Source organism: Scomber scombrus, chromosome 7 (assembly GCF_963691925.1).
Source record: "Scomber scombrus chromosome 7, fScoSco1.1, whole genome shotgun sequence".
NCBI lineage: Eukaryota > Metazoa > Chordata > Actinopteri > Scombriformes > Scombridae > Scomber > Scomber scombrus.
The window spans coordinates 24,303,805-24,324,656 of NC_084976.1; the positions used below are offsets into that span (position 1 = coordinate 24,303,805).

General features: G+C 39.6%; 3 protein-coding genes across 4 annotated transcripts; all 3 read right to left on the reverse strand.

Moving 5' to 3' along the window:
- Positions 1-80: 80 nt before the first annotated feature.
- On the reverse strand, positions 81-952 carry LOC133983935 (transcription factor HES-2-like). Its single transcript, XM_062423150.1, has 3 exons — positions 908-952; positions 692-778; positions 81-587 (listed from the first exon to the last, which is right to left on the reverse strand). Exons 1-3 carry the CDS (start codon positions 950-952, stop codon positions 81-83), a joined length of 639 nt encoding a protein of 212 aa, XP_062279134.1.
- A 4,401-nt stretch (positions 953-5,353) lies between these two features.
- Positions 5,354-6,690, reverse strand: LOC133982846 (transcription factor HES-7.1-A-like). The gene is made up of 3 exons (XM_062421687.1): positions 6,646-6,690; positions 6,206-6,301; positions 5,354-5,902 (listed from the first exon to the last, which is right to left on the reverse strand). Exons 1-3 carry the CDS (start codon positions 6,688-6,690, stop codon positions 5,354-5,356), a joined length of 690 nt encoding a protein of 229 aa, XP_062277671.1.
- A 2,774-nt stretch (positions 6,691-9,464) lies between these two features.
- notchl (notch receptor, like) lies at positions 9,465-20,394 on the reverse strand. Of its 2 annotated transcripts, none has more exons than XM_062423240.1 (11): positions 20,115-20,394; positions 18,935-19,079; positions 18,105-18,437; positions 16,490-16,710; positions 15,384-15,714; positions 14,232-14,407; positions 13,876-13,937; positions 13,431-13,554; positions 11,834-11,931; positions 11,356-11,687; positions 9,465-10,540 (listed from the first exon to the last, which is right to left on the reverse strand). In XM_062423240.1, the coding sequence occupies exons 1-11, from the start codon at positions 20,164-20,166 to the stop codon at positions 10,027-10,029; spliced, it is 2,388 nt and encodes a 795-aa protein (XP_062279224.1). In that variant the 5' UTR covers positions 20,167-20,394; the 3' UTR covers positions 9,465-10,026. The 2 variants fall into 2 exon arrangements, with proteins under 2 accessions (XP_062279224.1, XP_062279225.1); XM_062423241.1 differs by lacking the exon at positions 9,465-10,540 and adding an exon at positions 10,987-11,278 and having other exon boundaries at positions 11,312-11,687.
- Between the last annotated feature and the right edge of the window lie 458 nt (positions 20,395-20,852).

The window sequence follows — 20,852 nt, forward strand, 5'->3', positions numbered from 1 at the left end:
TGATCAATACATGATGTATGAATATTGATGAGCATGTTACAGTCATTAAAAGTTCAGTTTCTGAAGTCACTGCCAGCTGATCAGGGCCAGGGTCTCCACAGAGACTGACTGACAGGTCGGTTCTGGTTGCTCACTCGACTCGCCCCTTTGTGTGTCTGTTGGGGAATTGTGGAGGAGAAACGTGAATCTCTGTGGCTCTGAACACAACTGGCCCCACTAAGGGGAGGACAGTACAAGCTGTGCTTGGACCTGCGTATCAACATGCGAAGTGTAGATCTGGAAGACTTGCTGAGAACCAGAGAGCTGGAGGATTGGGCTTCAGTTGTCCTGAGGGAGCTTGCAGAATCAGAGTCAGAGTGGGCAAAGCGAGCAGCGAAAGATGCATCCAGAGCTGCTCCGAGGCACAAGCCTTTCCCCTCAGGTCCCAGGAACTGAGCAGCTCTCTGCAGGCAGGTGGAGAAGCCGTCTTGGAAGGAGTGTTTCTGACCTCCACCTCCAGCTCTCGTGTTGTCTCCTTTGGCGGTGTTCTGTAGGAAGAGGACTGTGTGCTCCAGTATCTCAGTTTTCTCCACTCTGCGCTGAGTCTCCTCCTGGGACAGAAACAAGGACTTAATACACTCACCGCACCCACTAAAAGGGCTTTAATCTTTTAGGATGGACAAACTGATCACATGAGCTATGTGATCTTTACCTGTTGCTGTAGTAAAAGAGTCTTAAGGCTCTCCAGGCTGCGGTTCATTCTCTCTCTTCGACGTCTTTCCACTTGAGGTTTGAGGATCTGCGAGAGAAAGAGATAATGAAATAAGACCTAGAGTTACAAATATTTCATTCTTTTTAAAATCCTTTCCTTTGTCCTACATACAAAACAATCTGTATTATTCAACGAAAGCATAAATGATATAAGTACCTTTCTCTTCGCCTTTGCGTCCTCTGAGTCCTGAAAATGTTTCATGTTTGTAGTCCAAGAACTATCCATCTGAAACTGCAGCTCTCTCAGGTCGGTCAGTGAAAGATGAATGTGACCACCAAAGCTTCAGAGGGGCTTTTAAGTGGTTTGGGGGCGTAACCTCAGGCGCCTCCAACACCCCTGAGCACCGACTGAACTTTAACCTCAGCCAGTCTGTGAACTTAGTTTCACCAAATTGTTTGTGGCAATAAAATAGTCAACATTAAAAGTGAGCCCCAACTCTGATGTGAGACTTTTTTTCTAATTAGGAAGTTGATCATGTCAGTAGAAAAACAACCACATTTGTTAAATCACTCAAATAAAGTTAAAAACTAAACCTTAAATGTGTACTTTAAAAAAAGTGATTTTCCTCTTTAAATGCTTTTCTTAATGATTTCTATATTACACGTTTTTCACAAGTAGAGATTAAGGAATTGGCGAGCTATTAGGACCCTACACTTATCCACAGGCACGTGCAGCTGCCCAGTGGGGTTTGATCGGCACGCGCCTGTCCAAGGTGTTACCAGGTCGTGTGGTGCTTATTTACATATGTGAGAGGAAGCGACTAACACCCGCCAACACAGCGTGAGGCTCAGGGAAATGACTGTGGGTGACTTCTGACGCCATTATTATGGCTGGTGAGAGGAGACATGTTCTCAGGCTGGTACTGACAGAGGAAAAGGAGCGTGGAGCAGAGAAAATCGGGTGAAATCAAAACCACTTAATAAATAAACTTAATTTTAGTGACTTACTGATGATAGAGGCTCATATAAATATAATACAGTCTGCAACAAGGAAACTGTTAAGGCGTGCGTAAAATCCTTTATTGTATGCGCAGCTCTGCAAATGGTTGTCCTCTTTAGTTGTGGATGTAAAACAAAACCAAGCTAAAAACGGCAAAACTGATTGATATATTTTATGTTCTTCAAAATATGCTTCTAAATTTAAAAGCAATCTGCAAAGACGTAGTGCGTAAATGTTCCTTTTACGCTCGTCTTTGCGAATATCTGTGAAATAATGAGATTAAAACCAAACGCGTGGGAACCCAGACGCCACTTCTCCTCCTGAAGTATCGATTCTAACAGGTAATAAAGTGTGATGGCTCCCTGACCAGTTTTCCCATGAGAGAGAGTTGAGGAAGCTTCTCCCACGTTTCCCAAAATTGGCACTTGAAGTTTGTTGGTGTGGACAGCACGTACGCATCCACCACCCAGTAAACAAAACTGAATAAACTCGTTCTGTTGTCAGAGAATTCCCCAATAACTCTCTTTTAAGGTGCATGCAGCATAATCCACTGATATTAAGTCTCACTGTGTTTCTCAACCGTGGTAAGCGTAAAACCTTTCGCTTTCTGCATGGCTATTGCAATGAATGTGTATTTACAGTATAGAAACAAAACGACAAAGCATTTTTGACTCTTGTCACACCGAGTAATGATTATTCTGAGTGTCTTATACGTGCTTGTGGGAATCTGAGCGCCACCTCACCTCCAAACACGCTTTGTAAACGACGTATCGGTTTTAACAGGTAATAAAGTGACACTAAACCTGCTCCACGTCCCAATGATGAGAAAAGACTGGAGGACATTCTCCCACTATCACTTACTCAGCATTTGTCTGCATGTTGCGGTGTCAGACGGCAAATGTGCATCCATTTAATTCCATTTATTTATTGTCATTCAGATTGAAAAGGGTGTGACAGTTTGCCTCGTGTCAACCTAACAGTTTACCTCCAAGCACATACGATCTTTACAGACACGTTTAAGAACTCTTACTCATTAGGTCTGCAAAAATAATTGTTTAGCTCAGCTAAATATCCACCAGAGGATGCTGAGTTAAGATCAGCGTTTGTATCTCGGTGATTTATTGATGAAGAGCCCTATAACCATAATCATTTTGGACACGTGCCTAGACCTTTATTTATTTTTAAACACGTCACAAACATCCCAAAATTTGAAATATCAGAAGATAGTGAAGCCGTTATAAAATAACCACAAAGTCACAAACCAACAGATTATGTTATCTTCACTGAAAAGTAACAGTGTTCCTCAGTTCATTGTAATAATTTAATCAGCGTCTATTTGACACCTGGGAGTCAAATCACATTGAAATTCGCTTGAGGAATGAGAACAGCAGCAATCTGTGTTCATTGTGTTCAATCTCAACTCTGAGTTTTAAGGTGAATTTAGAACCAATATTAGATAAAGTGCTAAATAGGCCATTTTGAAATATGTATAATTATCAAGATCTAAGTTCTTCACGTGTATTTGAGGAAATTTCATTCAAAATGAGCTCAAAAATCAAACTGACGCCGCATGTTTAATCTTACTCTTAACAACCTGGTGGGTAATTTGCATTTGAGTGACAATTGTGCACGTGTGTGTGGGAACTTGAGAGCGCGTGGGCCTCCACACACTTCTTTTAATCATGTACTAATTCAGACAGATAGTAAAACTGCAAATGAAGCTTCTCTCTTCCTTTCCCACGAGAAGGAGACAGAAAACTGTCTCCCATGATGACATCACTTTGATCAAAAGACTGCGCTGCAGTTGGGGAACAAGTAATCTGAAAATGAAAAGCAAAAGTCATTTTAATGAAAGTAGAGCTTTTTGATTTTAAGATTATATTTTTCTGAAATATATTCAAACTTAATGGTGTTGTCTCCTTTATAGTTTGATTATATGTCGAAGTTTAATTTCAGTTTAACAAAGAAGATAAACTCGTATCCATTCATTCGCTATTGATCATATCACTTATTGCCCTTATATGCAGATGTCAGACAGTCCGTACTTCGCTTTTTCAGACACAAAAATCAACAGTTAATTCAGGTTTGACAGCTGATGGACAAATGTCAGACGCTGCAGACAATCTGATGCGTCTGGCTGGACTTCAAAGGGCTGCAGGAGGTGTTAAGACATGTTTTGTTTCCTGTGAGCTAACACTGGACACGCGTGGAAAACAAATGGCCTTTATTTGCAGCTGGGGGCGCATGTTGGTGAGAGAATGAATGCTAATTATAATGAAAACAAACGTGGACATGAGCTGGGATGGTTTTCAGATAATTCATCCTGTCAGGTCCAGAGCCTGATGAAGAAATTATATTTTGAGGAGTAGTTGTGTCTAGAAAGTAAAGAATTAGATTTAGTAGTATTAGAAGTACTGCTTGATTGAAAAGCAGATCAAATGAGTTATATGATACTCTAAATAAGTTTAACATGGGCTCTGATGTTACATATGATTACACAATTTATGCTACTGAAGAACTGCACAATATTTGTAGCAATATTACAGTTTTTAGGCCCTTTTAAAGAACAGAATAGGTGGATGGAAACCTGCTGTGCCAGAGCTACATGCTGAAATGAAATCTGACTTGTGAAATGTTTTATTTTGTATCATTTTTGTGATGATTTCTTTGCAGACTGCCTTAAGGCTATAATATAGTTTTTCCTGGTTCATTCCAAAAAGGTGTTCAGACTGTGTCAGCAGAGGCCTGGCTGTCTTTTTGAAGTGGGAACTGCTATTGAACTCTTTCACCTCCTGGCCAGATTTCACACCTGAAGGATGTTGCTCTGCAGGAGGCTGTGCTTCACACCTCTGACTCAAACTAAAAAGAGCTTTCACAAAATGTCTGCAGCTTTTATCTCATTTGTCTTTCAAGAAATCACTCAACAACATTTTTTTCACTTGGAAGAATTTTTTTTTTTAATAAAAAAGAGTACTGCTCACCATAGGGAGACATCAAGAATAAATTAGTGTGCAAAATATACAAGATATATATTTAAACCGAATACAAGTTATATCGTACACAGGGCCGCAGATGTCATTCATGCCGCCGGACATGATGGCACACGGGTGGATGTGTGGGGCTGCATGGGGCTCTCCCATCCTCGAACCCTGAAGTCCCACACCTGGAAATGTGATGGATGGACACTCAATCATTATCCACTTCAGTATCTTGAATCAGGCAAGCAGATATGAAGGAGGAGACAATACTGTTCAGCTCCATGATACTCACCTCTAAAGTTGCTCTTAAAGCACAGCAGCAGTCCCGGCTGGATGACAGCTGGATGATCCAGCTCACCTCACGTCTGTCCCAGTCTGGGAGAGTACCTGCGCCTGTCAGCAGAATAGACGGCTGTCCCACTGACTAGGCTCATTCAAAAGTATTAAACTAGAGTAGTGAGTTAACCCTATCACACATACATCACATGTACAAATGACATTTTTACATTATTTACAGGCTTTGCGGTTGCGGTCGAATGCCAACATTGCTATGAGAGAACCAGAGGCTCTTGTTTAAACCTTGCAATGCATTTTTTCTTTCAGGAACAACACAGATGGCACCAGTGAATGTTAAAGATTTGTAACAGTCATTAAAAGTTCAGCTTGAGAAGTCACTTTGTGGTGATCAAGGCCAGGGCCTCCACATAGTCTGGCTGACCGGGAGGCTCTGAGACGAGCTCTGCTTGCTTGCGTCGTTGTGTCTCTGAGGCTGTTGGGGAACTCTAGGAAACCCGTGCTGGACTGGAAGTTGGTATGGATGAGCAAAACTGTTCACACCAGAGGCTCGTGTGTCCAATCTGTGCGTGGACTTTTGCCTCAGCATCCGAAGAATGGACTTTGTGTGTGGCAGAGAGCTGGAGGATTGGGCTTCAGTCCTGCTTCTGGCACCTGCAGAATCAGAGTCAGAGTGGGTAAAGCGAGCAGCGAAAGATGCATCCAGAGCTGCTCCAAGCCACAAGCCTTTCCCCTCAGGTCCCAGGAACTGAGCGGCTTTCTGCAGGCAGGTGGAGAAGCCGTCTTGGAAGGAGTGTTTCTGACCTCCACCTCCAGCTCTCGTGTTGTCTCCTTTGGCGGTGTTCTGTAGGAAGAGGACTGTGTGCTCCAGTATCTCAGTTTTCTCCACTCTGCGCTGAGTCCCACCCTGCATGGAAACACCAGTATGAGTTAATGGAGTCTGAATGGTACATAATAATTACATTTCCTTAACATTCAGCCTAAATATACTTTAAAATTTTTCTTTAGCTAATCATGTCTTGACATTTCTGTGTTTATTTGCAAATGTTCAAAGTCCACTAGATTTCTTACATTGATATAGTTTGCTCACAGTAGACCAATCTCGTAAAGCAACATCATTCAATATTTGGTACTTGAAACTGAGCCACATGGAATAAATAAATACAGTTTTACAATCAGATGAATGACACATGATCTCTTTTCAAAATATCTATAAGTGCACTCAAAGGGATTCATTTTTTACCAGTTGTTGTGGCTTTTGAAGCAACATGGTCCTCAGACGCTCCAGACTGCAGTTCATCCTCTCCCTTCGACGTTTCTCCACTTGAGATTTTATGAACTAGAAGAAAGATAGAGAGAAAAACAAGAAAGTGTAAATTGAAAAGCAAATGTAGGCCACAGTAATCAGCTATTGAATTTAATGTAATTTACACCTATGGAAAAGTTTTATTTCCAATGTTAAGATCAATGTTTTTCTGAGATATTTGTGTCATGTAGGTTATTTAACTCTATGTTGGACACATTACTCATTTATTTGTGCCTCTAAAAACTGTAATTTGGCTAATCAGACTAAAATGAGGCCAGACAAAAATAATACCTGAGTGTAACTTACATATTAGCAGTAGTTATCTTAAAATAACAACATAGACCACATTTAATAGTATTTATCATAATTATTTTTACCTTTCTGTCGTTTGCTCCATCCTCAGTTTCCTGTATTAATTTCATTCTCCAATGTCCTTATCCAGTGGTAAGTTAGCAGGTTCCTTTACAGTCTACAACAGATCAGATAATGAAGCTCTTGTCTCAGGCTCCTTCTTTTACTTCCTCTATGCCAGACCCCCAGACTCCTCCCACCAGCCCACCACTAATGACACCACGTCACCAAACCAAGCCACCCTCCACCCCCCCGTCTCTGGCTCTTGGTTCACACACTTTTTGTCAATTAAATTAAATGTATTTTGCTACGATTTATCTAACAGTTTATTGAGCTCAAGCCTCGTTGTCATCATCATGCAATAAACCAGTTTCTGGGATAAGATACAAGAATAATATTAAGCGCAAATCAGTGCGTAAAAGCCGTGCGTAAAATGACTGGAATTTTAGATTTTGCCCCAAAAATATTAAACATATAAGTTCAGATTTGCTTTATTTAAAAGAAGTCAGCGATGCCTCATGTAGAAAAGTTGGTGACTATCATCTCTTTGCTTTTGCAAGATAGTAGAGCGATTTAAAACAGTTTCCACTGATGTTATCAGCAACAAAAAATATGTGTTTAGAATGGTGTTGTTGCACTTTTTAATAATTTTATACAACGTTATACATCATTTTTTCGTAGTTTTCTTGTGACATTCCAGCGATAACGAAGACACTTGATTGTGGTAAAAAAAAAAAAAAAATCAGCTGGTTTATTAGACCTAATGCACCAAAACCTGTGACATCTTCCTGTAAACGTGCTAAATGAGAAATTAGGCCACTCATTATTTGTCAAGATCACTACGAGAACGTGGCTCAGACTTCGCTGTTGGAGAAGTTATTTTCCAGCTCAATGCGCCTTTCTTTCTTTTTTTCCTGCTGTTTTCCCTCTCCATTAACATCAGCTGTGGGCAAGTGCCAATACCTTACCGTTCACACTTGACGCCTTTGCATTTGTTAGTCAGTCTGCAGGGTGAAGGTTACAATGGTTAACACTTTGCATTCACGGCTCCGTGTCACAATAGACCACGCGTGCCATTTGTGCCTCTGTCTCGTGCTGGCGCGCCTTTTAGTGCCGCAGTTGTTCCACATTTGCCTGTGAAATGTCTTTGATGCTGCCATCATTTTTTTTCTTTTTTTAATGGTCGTCAATGGGAGTGTGTATATATACATTCGTCTAAATCTGAAATACTATACATATTGAAGTAATCATGGTACTTGGTATAAAGGTGCCAAGTATGAGAAGATGTGCGCAACATGTGTTGCAGCATGTAATGAATAGCGACACCATGTGGTCGGTTATTAAGCAGTTTACGTTTTGGATAATAACTAATAAAGGTTAACCTATGAGTTACATCATAAAACGGATTGATCCTGTCCTTGATTACGACCTTACAGCCTGAATAACCAACCACATGGTGGCGCTATTGAATGCGTGCTTTAATATATTGAGCACATCTCCATGGAGCACCTTTGTATAAAGTAAAATTACTTTATTATGTGTAGTATTTAAGATTTTGATTGATACATGCACATTCTCATAGATGGCCACTCAAAAACTACAATACAAAATGAATCTATCAATAAATGTAATAGATACTGAAAAGAAGAGTAAACTCCCACATGAGACACATATGCTATACATGAGACAAATGTAAACCATGTGTCTGAATGTTCTAGTAGTGTGACTGCTTTGTGTGAAATTCTGCCATTTCTGAAGATATTGCTCTGCATTGCTGAAAAACTGCTGGAATTTGAATTGTATTATTCTTCTACCAAGATTAAAGTTGCAAATTGATAGGATTGAACCTATGACCTGGCGTTAAACCTGTAATGACTCAGAGAAATACATCATTAAGATCTGTTTTTTATATGTAGACTTGTAATTGCAGTTAATAAGGATTGAAGCGCTGATATTTATATAATATGAAAGGGAGTTGAAGTAGTTTAACATGATGGTACATAACAAGCAGAATGGGCTCAGCTGTGTGTTTCTGTGTGTGACAGCCCTGCTGAGGAACATTCCAAAGAATACACAAAAACTCACAAACCACAGGTTGTGCTGCTGAAATGTATAACTGTGTGTCAAAAGACTTCTGTATATGTTTAGTTTGTGTAGATCAAATTAAACAAGACCAAGAAGTCACAGGTTAAAATCCTCACTTTTGTGCTTTTCCTGAAAAATTGGAAAGTCAGTTGAGGGCCTCTGTTGTTGGTTTTGCAGCAGAAACAGCAACAAACTGTTAAGTGCTAATGCTGAAAAAAGTGTGATTCAGGCCAGTGTTCCCAGTAGGAGCACTGCCCTGAGCTGTGACTTAACTCTCAGCCTTGTTATCTGAGGGGGGAGAGTTGACCATTAACAGGGATTAACCACACAGCCAGCGGGGCATCACCAAAACATGGAGCATAAATTCACATGTTGTTGATGTGAAACTGATTTACTTAAAACGAAGCTTCGAGCTCAGAGATTTGTGTATCAGTAGTGGCAGCAGGCCGAGGACGCATAACATGTACAAAGTGTTTGAAGGAAGAGAGAGTGTGTAAATTTAATAAATGGGAGTGAGAGGAGAAACATAGCCTGATGATGCTCTTGTAGTCAACCAAGCTGTGATTATGTACAATGTTTTAATCAATGAAGATAAAAAAAAGAAATGAATTGATGCATCATTTATTGATACGGATGAAAGAGCTGATCAGCCTCTATTAATATCAATAGGCACAGTGTGAATACTCGTGGTGTGATGTAAATGAAGAGTATTTGAAAATAAAACTAAAGAGCCATTCAATTGAATATTTGCATGAAAAGTCACTTTATTGCATGCATCAGCAATGATTCTGACATCTTTTTTTCTTTTTCTTCAATCATTTGTACTTGATTATTTGTGCAATAATCAGAATATACAACCCGTTACATTACAATATTCTGGATGTTCACATGCTTCACTGGCTGTCATCTCAGACATGCTCTGTTATATATTTGACTGTGTGTGCATTGTAAGAGAACATTTACAAGTAATATAATAAGCCCTCCCCACAAAAATCAAACACAACAAAACAAAACAAAACAAAACATAATAATAATAATTTAGGCAAGGCTGAGTGAAAATTGGTAAGACGAGTCAGGAAGGAAAATCTCCAAGTGCTGCTGTGTATTATTCTGACAGGAATATAACAAATACACCCAACAGGTGCACATTGGAATATAATTGAGGTCCTGAAATGTAAATGCAGGTTGGACTCCTTGCAGGTTTGTGCCTCTTTGTAAGCCTTCTGCTTTTTATTGGGATTTTTTTTATTCACATGTTCTTAAATATAATTTTTTGTTAATGGCTGAAGGGAAAAGCAGCTGAATTGCTTGTCTCTCTCTCTCTACAAGGCTGTCTGTGTGGAGTCGGCCATGTTGTTTGACCTCTCCCCTCTGGATTTCTGCTCTGAGTTTGAGGAGCCAACCGCTGCTTGTTCTGCTCTACTGGGATTGTCGCTATATAAAACTAGTGGGTGATCTGGTTGGGCGGCAGCATCTGAGGGAGGTGGAACAATCACTCTTTCTATGTGCTCATTGATTGTTCTTTCTGTCACTATACCATAATTAGGCTCTGGATGGTGGGCACTGGAGCGACGCTGCAATGCATGCTGGGTGCAGGAAAAGGAACGCTGCCGAGGAGCAGGCTGGGGTGACAGGAAGTGTGGTGTCGCAGCTCTGGGAACTTCATGATGCCTTTCTCGATCCTCGTCTTCTGAGGTAACCTCCTGTAAGGTGCTGATTGGCCGAGGGGAGCGGCCCATGATTCTTGGTGGGACCAGCGCTGTTGCTGATTGGTTGAGCTGTGGTCGCCAGATCTGAGGGGAGGGGTATTGTACTCTGCCCATTGACTGCCAATCACTGCCGAGACAGAAAGTCATCACAATATTAGATTGCACGATTATAACAGAGATGATGGCAAAATAGTTTTATCCCATAAAAATGTCTTTATTCTTTTTTTGGATGAAAAAAGTTTGTCTTAAAGAGCCAAAACTTAAATCTTCATATTTCTGAGTGAAGATGCACTGATAAGGAAGGCACAACAGTTCACAGCTGCATTAACATATGACACCAACTTTTTTTTCAACTAAAAAACCCATCTAATTTCTTAAGGAATTTCATCAAGTTGATGCAACTTCATTTTTATAAAGGTGAGCTTTAAAAAACTCCTTCTTAAGTGTTTGCTGATGTTTTAAAACTCACAATAAGTGGTATAGATTTCACTATTACCATTTTTGACTACTCACAAAATAAATGTTTTCACTTTACTATGTTGTCCCTCAAACTTTTAGGTTTTGTGTCTCTAATCCATATTGAATCGTATCGTATCTTATGGTTCCGTGTCGTGTCATGTCATGTTCTGTTGTATCGTATCGTTTCAAATCATATATCATATCGTATCATATCTTATCATTTCAAATCATATCTCGTATCGCATCGCATCGTATCGCATCGTATCGCATCGTATCGCATCGTATCGCATCGTATCGCATCGTATCGCATCGCATCGTATCGTGTTGAATTGTATCATATCTTGTTGAATCGTATCAAATCATATGTTATTACATTTCAGTGAGTGAACACAAGTCATCATCTCATCTCATGATCCACTCAGAGGGCCCATAAAGAAACATCTGTCAAACATCTGTGCCTGTATGATCCTTATATATCGTTACCCTTGTGGTGGTGGGGTCATATCCCGATGCCCTATGATCCCAGAGAAGGAAGCGCTTCTTCCAGGCATGCCTTGTGCTCCGACCCACGGCGAAAACATCAAAGTGCGCTCCTCCCACATCATCTCGTTGGTCGAGTCCACAGGAACAGGCCCTCTTTGGATTTGGTGAGCTAAAAGGAGCTCCAGGACCTGGTGGTGCATGCCCTCTCTGGCCACGTCGCTCGGACGACGTCCTCTGCGGTCGTGCAGCTCAAGGTTGGCACCGTGAAGGAGCAGAAGTCTGGAGGTATCATAGCAGCCATGCAGGGCGGAGAGGAAAAGCGGTGTCTCACCCTGTAGGAGAAATCAGGAATACAATATACTTTTGTAACATTTGGAGGATATTTAATATTATATTACAAGACATTTAAAAACTATTAATACATTCATGAGACTCTCAAAAATAATAAATATAGCAACTGTCCACTGTCAGAACTTACCTTGTTGTCTTGCAGGTCCACAGCGGCCCCATAGCGTATGAGAGTCCTTGTTAGGGAGAGGTGGTTAACTGAGCATGCCCAGTGGAGGGCTGATCTCCCTGAGAGAGACAGTGTGTGTTCAGAGTGGAGGGGAGGTGAGGGGGAAGAGGGGAGGGAGTAAGTCAGCCAATGAACAACCATTACACAACAGAGTCAAGCCCAGATGGTGAAGAGAGGAGGAATGATGGGATGTGGAGATGAACTGCTTCAGCCAGAAGTGAGAAAAAGACAAATAGAGACAGGACATGAAGATAGAAAAAAGAAAAGATGCTGAAGGAGAGAGATAGAGAGAGATTAGAGATGTCAAAGAGACAGCACTTGCAAAAGGAAATGAGCAACAAAGTTAATGCCTATCGTCTTGTGTTTGAGCACTAGAGCACATTAACTTTGTTCTGAGTCTTCGTCAGAAGGCAGCAGGGGAGCTGGAGAAGCAGAGAGAGGAAAGAGAGGGAAGACATGGACAGAAGAAGAATAAGGACGGGAGAGGAGGGACACAAAAAGAGGATGTGAGAGAAATGGGGTAAGTTACACCACTTACTCAACCCCTCAGTGTACAGATCACAGAATGAATGGCTTGCTCATCACCTCTACATGTTATTCTTCTCCAACGTGAGTTTTAACCCATTCGTGCACAGCAAATATAGCATGCAGACAAGAGAATTTAAGATTTGCTTGTGTGGTTCTTGGGATAGAGGTTTGTCTGCTGGTCAGTATTTGGTCCAGACTAAAATATATCAACTGTTGGTTGGACATTCATATTCCACAGAATATGAATCCTATCGGCTTTGCTGATCCTTTAACTTTTAACTCTTACCAGCAGGTTGACATTTGAGTATCTAAAGGAATTTCTCAAAAACTATTGGTTAGACTGACATGAAATTTGGTACTTACATCCTTGTACCCCTCAGCATCAATTCTAGTAACTTTGGTGGTCCCTTCATTTTTCTTCCAGTGCCATCATCAGGTCAAAATTTTAATTTCTTACTTTGGTTTATGACTTATTACGTGCAACATTAGTGGTTTTCCTGTAAGCCTCAGCTGAGAGCCACTAGCATCGCTGTAGACTCTTAATAATAAGGGATTCTGAGATAGTTGTTCAAAGACAATTTGCACGAATCTACTACATTAATAAATATGAAAACTTTGACACTGACAATTTGGACGTTCATGAAAGCTCCCCAAAATATCGTTTACAAAATCAGCCAATACCAAAACCAAATCATGCATGAAGAGGTTAAAGCAGAAATACTCCACTTCATCTCCACTCCTGACCTCAATGATGATGTAACATTTACGGGAAATTACTGCATCTCACAGTGAATTGCACAGGCTCTGATGAAACTGCATTTGCACATAATTCTTCGTTTCAGTTTTAACTGACTTGTCTTATAAGATGGGTGGAGTTTATATAGTCTTGATCTGTTATTTAAATCCAATTATAATTTCTGGGATTTATATCATTCATACTTCAAGCAGGTTAAAACAGGCACCAAGAATTACATGCAAATACTATCAAGGTATCAAACTAATAACAGTATCTATGACAAGGAAGCATTACCAGTATGATCAGTGTTGTTAACTGGCACTCCTGATCGCAGCAGCTCCAAGACCACTCTGTCCAGCCCACTACGGACCGCTCGGATCAGAACCACAGACCCATCCGGGCCACACCACTCTGCGGACTGCCAACACAATCAAGACATGATTAAAACATACATACACAATATGCATGCATCTAAGCAAAACTATTAAAATCAACAAGTATATTAATACATTACTAAAAGAAAATTAAAAACTTAGGATAACAAGCAAAGAAATTCAGATAAAGTCATATAAATTAATCTAAATAACAGTAACAGTGCACAATGTCATATCCCACAAAAAGAAATGGGTAAGAAAATAAATACACTTTCAGCCACATGGTCATTTACAAGCCCTTAATAGTAATGAGTCCACACATCATGGATCAAATAAAATGAACACTGCCAAAAACAAAACCTGACCTGCTGAGGAGGACTGAGCAGAGGAGGAGGCATGGCGTTTCTCTCCCATCCTCTAGGTGGAGCTGATGGAGAGCAAAAATCACGTAAGGTGGATACCCAACTGACACACACAAGGATTTTAACATTAAAAAGATATAATTAATGATGAATGCATCTAAAAATGCTATTTATGTTAATTAAATAAAGAATAAAGTGGTTCAGGATTCAGTGAATACAAGCTAAATTTCACAATTTGCACCATGTCACATGTATTTTTGCGGCCATGAAAAAAAGATGTAAAGATGGATATAGTTTTTTAAAAAGTGTTGGATTCCCAGGGGAATAAAAGAAGGAAAACAACATAGAAGTTTCTTTACGTGGTATAGGCCTGCGGGGCTGTGAGGGTCCACCTCGGTAGTGTTTCTGCTCCTGGCTCCTGTGGTCACAGATGGAGGCGTCCTCCTGTCGCCTGGAGCAACGCGCATTTATATCTTCCATTGAACTCTGGGTAAAGTCTGTGTCACTTCCTATATCCTGGTCTCTTTTGAGAGGTCTGAAAACAAAAGAAAATTCATTTTGTTTTGCTTTTCTTTTTAATTTATGAATCATCAAATTGATCTGCAACACAGCCAATATAAGAATACAGCGTTGCGTTTATTGGCAGTAATCTTTGAGGAATTGGATGCCAATGTTAAGTTCCCAAAGCACAAAGTGATGTTCTAATGATTTGTTTAGGCTGACCAGCATTCACAAACCCAACACTATTCACTTTATAAAGATATGAAATAGGGATAAGCATCAAATCTCTCATTTCTGATGTTGTAACCAGCACATTTTTTGCCATTATTGCTTGATAATAAACATTTAACTTTAAATCCCCCTTATTTAGCATCTATAAGCAATATACAAACTATCTGGAGATATAATGACATTTGAAGGTGTTTATCAACCTGCAGTATTTGTTAGCTATTATTACTTTTGACATTTTATATTATTAAAGCTGTGTCTCACTATATTGTTGTTCATTATCTGCTTATATATCAGCTTCCACTTATAGATGCCGACAAAAAATACAAATATCTACTTACATGTGCTGTAAAACATTTATTAAATGTCTGTAAAGTGCGGGAGTGAGAGAGGTATAATGTAAAGTCTCATCTTGTTGGTCATCATGACAGTAAAGTTATTCATTTATTGATTTAATCACGGTAGCCTTGGACTAAAAGGGTAGAGATATCACCTTTTGCTTGGATGGTTGCAAATTAAAATAAGAAACTGGTCAGAAAACTTAATGAGCAGCTGGTTTTCTTTCTTCTGCACATGCTGTTCACCTGCTAAAGTTGTAAAGTTGTGATACCGTGTGAACTTATAAATAAAAAGCAGAGTTCCAGGTCAGAATACCCTGAGACAAGAAAAAGTGACATTCAAACTTATTATACAAGATGAACTCTAATTGTATTTTCCTACATGACTACATTCCTGCAGCAGACTAAACATCCTGTCACGCCTTTCGTAGCAGCTCCTCTCACCGCATTCTGATTGCGTCCTCCCCGAGTGGTTCCCGCCTCCTCTTCTTCTCTGCTTCCTTTGCTTTCTTCTTTTTCCTCAAGCTGATTTTCTCTTTCTCCCGGCTGGATCTGACCCTCTGTTCTTGCTGGGCTATGTGCGTCGTCCAGGCCTTGGATTTGCTGTCGTTGCCGTTGTCGGTGACTGCGAACCGGTGTCTCACCCTGTTGCTGCTCTCTCTCACCGTCCGCTGCTGCCTCACCCTCCTCACCACCAAGAACACCACCAGGGCCAAAATCAGCAGCATAGCTATTGCTACGGCAACCACAGCCCAGAGCCACACAGGGGTCGGCTCTATAAAAGGCAGAATGGAAAATACATGTTACAATAAACAGGTCCAATTTTCTTTTTGTTGGGGCTGCATGATATGGAAATATTGATAAGTGATCTTATTTACTAAATTACTCAAATTAATCTAATAAAAGGTCATGTTTTTCACTCTTATCATATGTTTTGGTAAACATAGGCCGCACATTTTACATAAAATACACAAATCAGCAAGTATTTATGTATTAAGGGTTTATTTTTGGTGAATTTCAATATCTTATAAGCTGTTTGGGAGTAGTGGCGTTACATAATTTAATTACAAAATAAATGTAACTGTAATCCCTTATAGTTACTGAGAAAAAATGTGTAATTAACAGTTACTTGTGAAAATGTTAATGATCACAAAAGGGGTTTACATCTGAAGTCTTTAAGATCTTGCTGAGGAGGAGAGTTTTTAAATTATTTTTTAAAAATAATGCCCATTTCAAATTATTCTAAGTTATCCAGGTCATCAGTCAGGTCATGTAGAAGGCCTATTGACGTACTAGTATCATGAATATTACTATAAATAAATGAAATTTAAAAATTAATTTATGGCAATTGTTAATATCCTTTTTTTGTCATTTCAGCTTGTGAGTAGCTCTGCCTCTGAGAGATTTATGTTTGAACAACTGAACCTCAACCCTGCAGCAGTGTCCAACACATGTACACACTGGAAACGGAAAGGTGTTGTAAACTGTTTTGTTTGGATGAGATTCAAAGCTGGATGTGTCCATACGCAGGAGACAGGACATGAGCCTACCTTTGACTTCCTTTTTCACCGTTTCCTCCTCTCTGCTTCCTATTTCCTCTCGGACACCTCTAATACTTATGACGGCCTTTAGCTGTTGGAGGGTGCGGAGAGTGTCGGGTTTCAGTAACATTACGGCACGAAGGAAACTGGCTGCCTCGGTGGCATAGGGGAAACAGGTAGAGGGCTGCCGGGAGCATGGCCTGTTGTCCACTTGGAGGAAAAGGAGGGAGCTAGGAAAGACAGAGAGGGAAGGAAACAGTAGGAAAGAACAGGTATGTCATTTCAGAGGTCGTTTCTAGGGAGTAGATTTGCCTGGATACGTTTGCTGACTAAAATCTGGAACACAGACTGACATAAAAAAACTTACACACTCTTACCTAACAAACAGAAACTGGCTTACTGAACTAAAAGGAGCGTCCCAAGGTTCTGTACTGGGCCCACTTGTAATTGCTCTTTACATAAATAATTTAAGCGTAAATCTACATGAAACTAATACTCACTGTCATGCAGGTGATACAGTTTTGTATAGTTATATCTAAAGCTAGAAGGAAGTCCACAGACAATATTGTGGTAATTTAGGAGAATAACGTTAGAAGTAGAAGAAGCATGTTGAGATTTGTAACCAAATTAAAACATAAAATGTTTTTTTTTCCTGTTATTTTTATCCCCCCATATCTCTCGCTCAATTGATATTTCTAAAACTCATCTTAAGACCCTCCCCCTTTCTTTAGGCTTTTAATTGTCAACATGAAGACACAACTGGTCACACTCCGATTTTATCGATAGATCATTCAACCGATATTATTGGCCAACATTGGCCTATCACAGATACATCGGTATCAGTGTTGATGCCATCCGATATGTGCCGATATTGTTTTTTTAAGATATATAGGCCACATCTTATGTATATTTAATCCTTTTTCTTAATTCAAGTTTATTATATACATATTAATCCTACTGTTTCAGAGCAGTTTATTCTTCGTGTTTAGTGTTTCTAAGTGTTTGTTAACCACATTTGAAAAAGAATGTGTGTTTATAAACATATTCAGTATATATAAGATTATCGGCCAATATATTGATATTGGAATTTTTTTACTCCCTAATATCGGTATCGGCCCCAAAAATCCAGTTTCAGTTGGGCCCAAGTTTTATTTATTTTTTATTGTTTATTTGTTCTCTGTGCTATTGTGTTTTTAGGATTGCTTCCACATTTTATTTATTTAATTTAATTAATTTCACCCTTGATTCTCATAATTATGTCTGCGTTTTTTGGTCAACACTGGTTGTTTTTAAATGTGGCTGATATCTCTGTCCATAAGAGTTCATCTTGTAATCATTATGTTAAATCACAGGACATGAAAAATTCATGTTTTCTTCTCAAGCTAATTTCAAGTTTATAAATTCTATGAAAATTAATACATTGTTAAATGTTTTGTTACTACCCCATAGCTGTCTTATTTTAATGTTATTTTCTATCTTTAATATTGTTTTATCTGCTTCTTGATATATTAACCAGGTCTCCTTTGCAAAATTAACTTACCTGGTTAAATAAAGTACAAATACACTCAACATTTTGGGCACACCTTATTATCATAACACCAGTAACATGTCACTGAGCACCCACCCATTTGAGTCAGCTGGTGATGCTTGAGCCAGCAGGACAGTGAGCTGCTGAGGGTCAAAGTCAAACAAGTTCCTGTTAGTAGCGAGAGGAGCTGAGCCTCTCAGTTTGAGGGGCGTCCGGAGGACCACACTGAGCGCCCACAGCAGGGAGCTGTTGGAGAAGGTGCCGCGATGCTGTGGGATGTTGGCGTGCAGGACAAGCGTGCCTTTAGCCCAAATGGAGCTCTGGTGTTTGAAGCAGTCGCTGCCGTCCCATCCACAGGCGGCGCTGTCACATCCCTGCTCGCAGTGGTTGTTGGCGTAGTGATCGCGACAGTACTGGATGTGACCCGGACTGAGAGCCAGGATGGGGAGCGATGAGAGGGATGAAAACAAGAAGAGGAAGAATAAAAGATGTGAGAAAACTATAAACTATAAAACTTTCATGCTCAGAATTAAAGATGTAAATACAAGGAGCAATTCATTTTTTCTTAGGTTGTGAATTAATGTGTTTAATATTGAGTTTGATACTGTGTTTTATAAAATTGTTTTAATTTGATTTAAATTACGGCCTAAATATTATGTTGCCTACATCTTCTTTCAGAATAAAGTATTTCTCTTTCATTATTTAATTTCTCTTTGACAGAGTGTACTGAAAAATGAAAATGACTAATATTAAATTATTGTAATTTGATAATAATAATCATGATGAAGACAGTTTTAGACAGTTTTATAAGACAAAAAACAGATGAAAAAGAACAAATAAGTAAATGAAAATATTAAATTAAATATTAAGCTGGAAATTGTTTTCATGGTTTCTTGACAATGAAAATGACAACAAAAGAGTTTTACTTGCAGTAGCCCTTGTCCTTTAGGCAGTCGAAGCCATCTCGGAGACATTCAGGCTCCATACACTCTTTGTCACATGACCCGTCACCAAACTTGGCCTTACACTTTCGGTTGACAGGACACTGGCCCCATGGATCACTAGGTACAGCTGTGGAGACAAAAAACACAGATTGGTATAAAAATTTGTAGAAGTGAGCCAAGACGCATATCACTTTTTATTTTGTATAAGTTCTTGTGGTTAAATGTAGAATTGGTGTATTTATAGTGTGATGTAGATGGTCTCTATTTGGTCTATGTGGGATATTTAAACTGCACCTGACATTATGCACGGCTACAGTACTTAAAAAGACCACGCAAACTATTTTCCCAGTTTTATCACAGGACCAGCTTACCCACATATCAAAAACCAAGTCATTGTTTCAGAGTATTAACAACTTTTCATAACAATGCAGGTCAAGCCACGAAAGGTGGGTCCCGATACGGGCCGTTAAAGGGAACAGGAAATGGGACCGACATAAACAGGAAGTTTCCAGGAGAAGTGAATAGCAACAGGAAATGGAGTGGGCTGGGACTTGATAAAGGTCGAAGGTCATCGCCTTGGCAATGAGGAATGTGATGGAGTTGGACAATGGGTTTGGCAGGTGTGTGTGGGGGACCATAAAACCATAACAAAAAAAAGGCATGTACAATAGAGCTGAAATTAGATGTGTTAAGTTTTTTCTTTTGTTTTTACACTTTTGTTTCATTTGAGCAGCATTGAGAGCTTTCCTTGTGGAAAAGGAACACAATGACGAGGTTAAAATAAATGTAACAGTTACACAAAATACTTTTCACTTTATCTTTAACAGAATATTATGAAGGATAAGATCCATTTTTTTTAACCAAAAATACTTTTTTCCCCTTAAGTTCATTATTCAGTATCTTAAAATAGAGTTTTAACCTGAATATTTGTATCATATTGGGCTTAAGTTGCCAAAGAGACCTTAAAAAGTAGTAGTTATTAATTCAACACACTTTAACATTCATTATTAGATAAGAATGGATGCCATTTTTTAAAAACTGGTCATAAGAATCAACAATCTACAGCTACAGAGTGAAGTTTAGACACATTTTGAACAGATAAGCCATTTCATGTATTCTCAAAAGAAAGATAAATCTGAGTATGATTGGGTGGCTGACTCACCTTGACACGTCCAGCTCAATCCAAGCAGAATAAACGTCCTCAGAGCGAACATCTTCAGGTCACAAGCTGTGAGCCTCTCCTTCTCTCCGCTCAAGACGGATAAGTCCGGTCCAGCTGTTTGGTATCAATAAAACATAAAACTACCTCTTGGACTGCAGGAGGTATGCTGTGACTCACAATGTTTTTAAGACTCTGTGGTGTAGCTACAGTCCTGCCGCTCACAGTGAACAGTTAACTCTGAGTGAAATCATCCAATTCCATCACCACCGCCACCACCAACACCTTCCAGCACCACCACCCAGTCCACTTTGTTCACTCGCTCTTTTTTTCCTTTTTTTTCAGAGGCTCTGCGGAAATCTGGACAACTTCCTGCCACTGTGTGGAGAAGAATGGGAGGGCGATTACTGAATGTGCATGTGTTTGTGTATATATGTGCGTGTGTGTGTGTGTGTGTGTGTATTTGAGGCTCTTACTGTGACTCAACTTGAAAAAAAACACAGTATGGGGTTGTGGGAGCTGTTGCAAGAGCCGTTATTTCAATGTGAAAAAAACCTACAGGGTGCGAGTAGACGGCGTGGTTTGAATCTGACCTTTTCAAACAAGCATATCTGTGCTGTGACTGTGTGCTCTGACTGTAAAAAGGACTCACAACACAGTAAACTGCTCCTGTTATTTGTACTTATTTTAATTAAAAAAAAAAAAAAGAAAACATCTTGAGACTGAAATTTGTGAGGTACG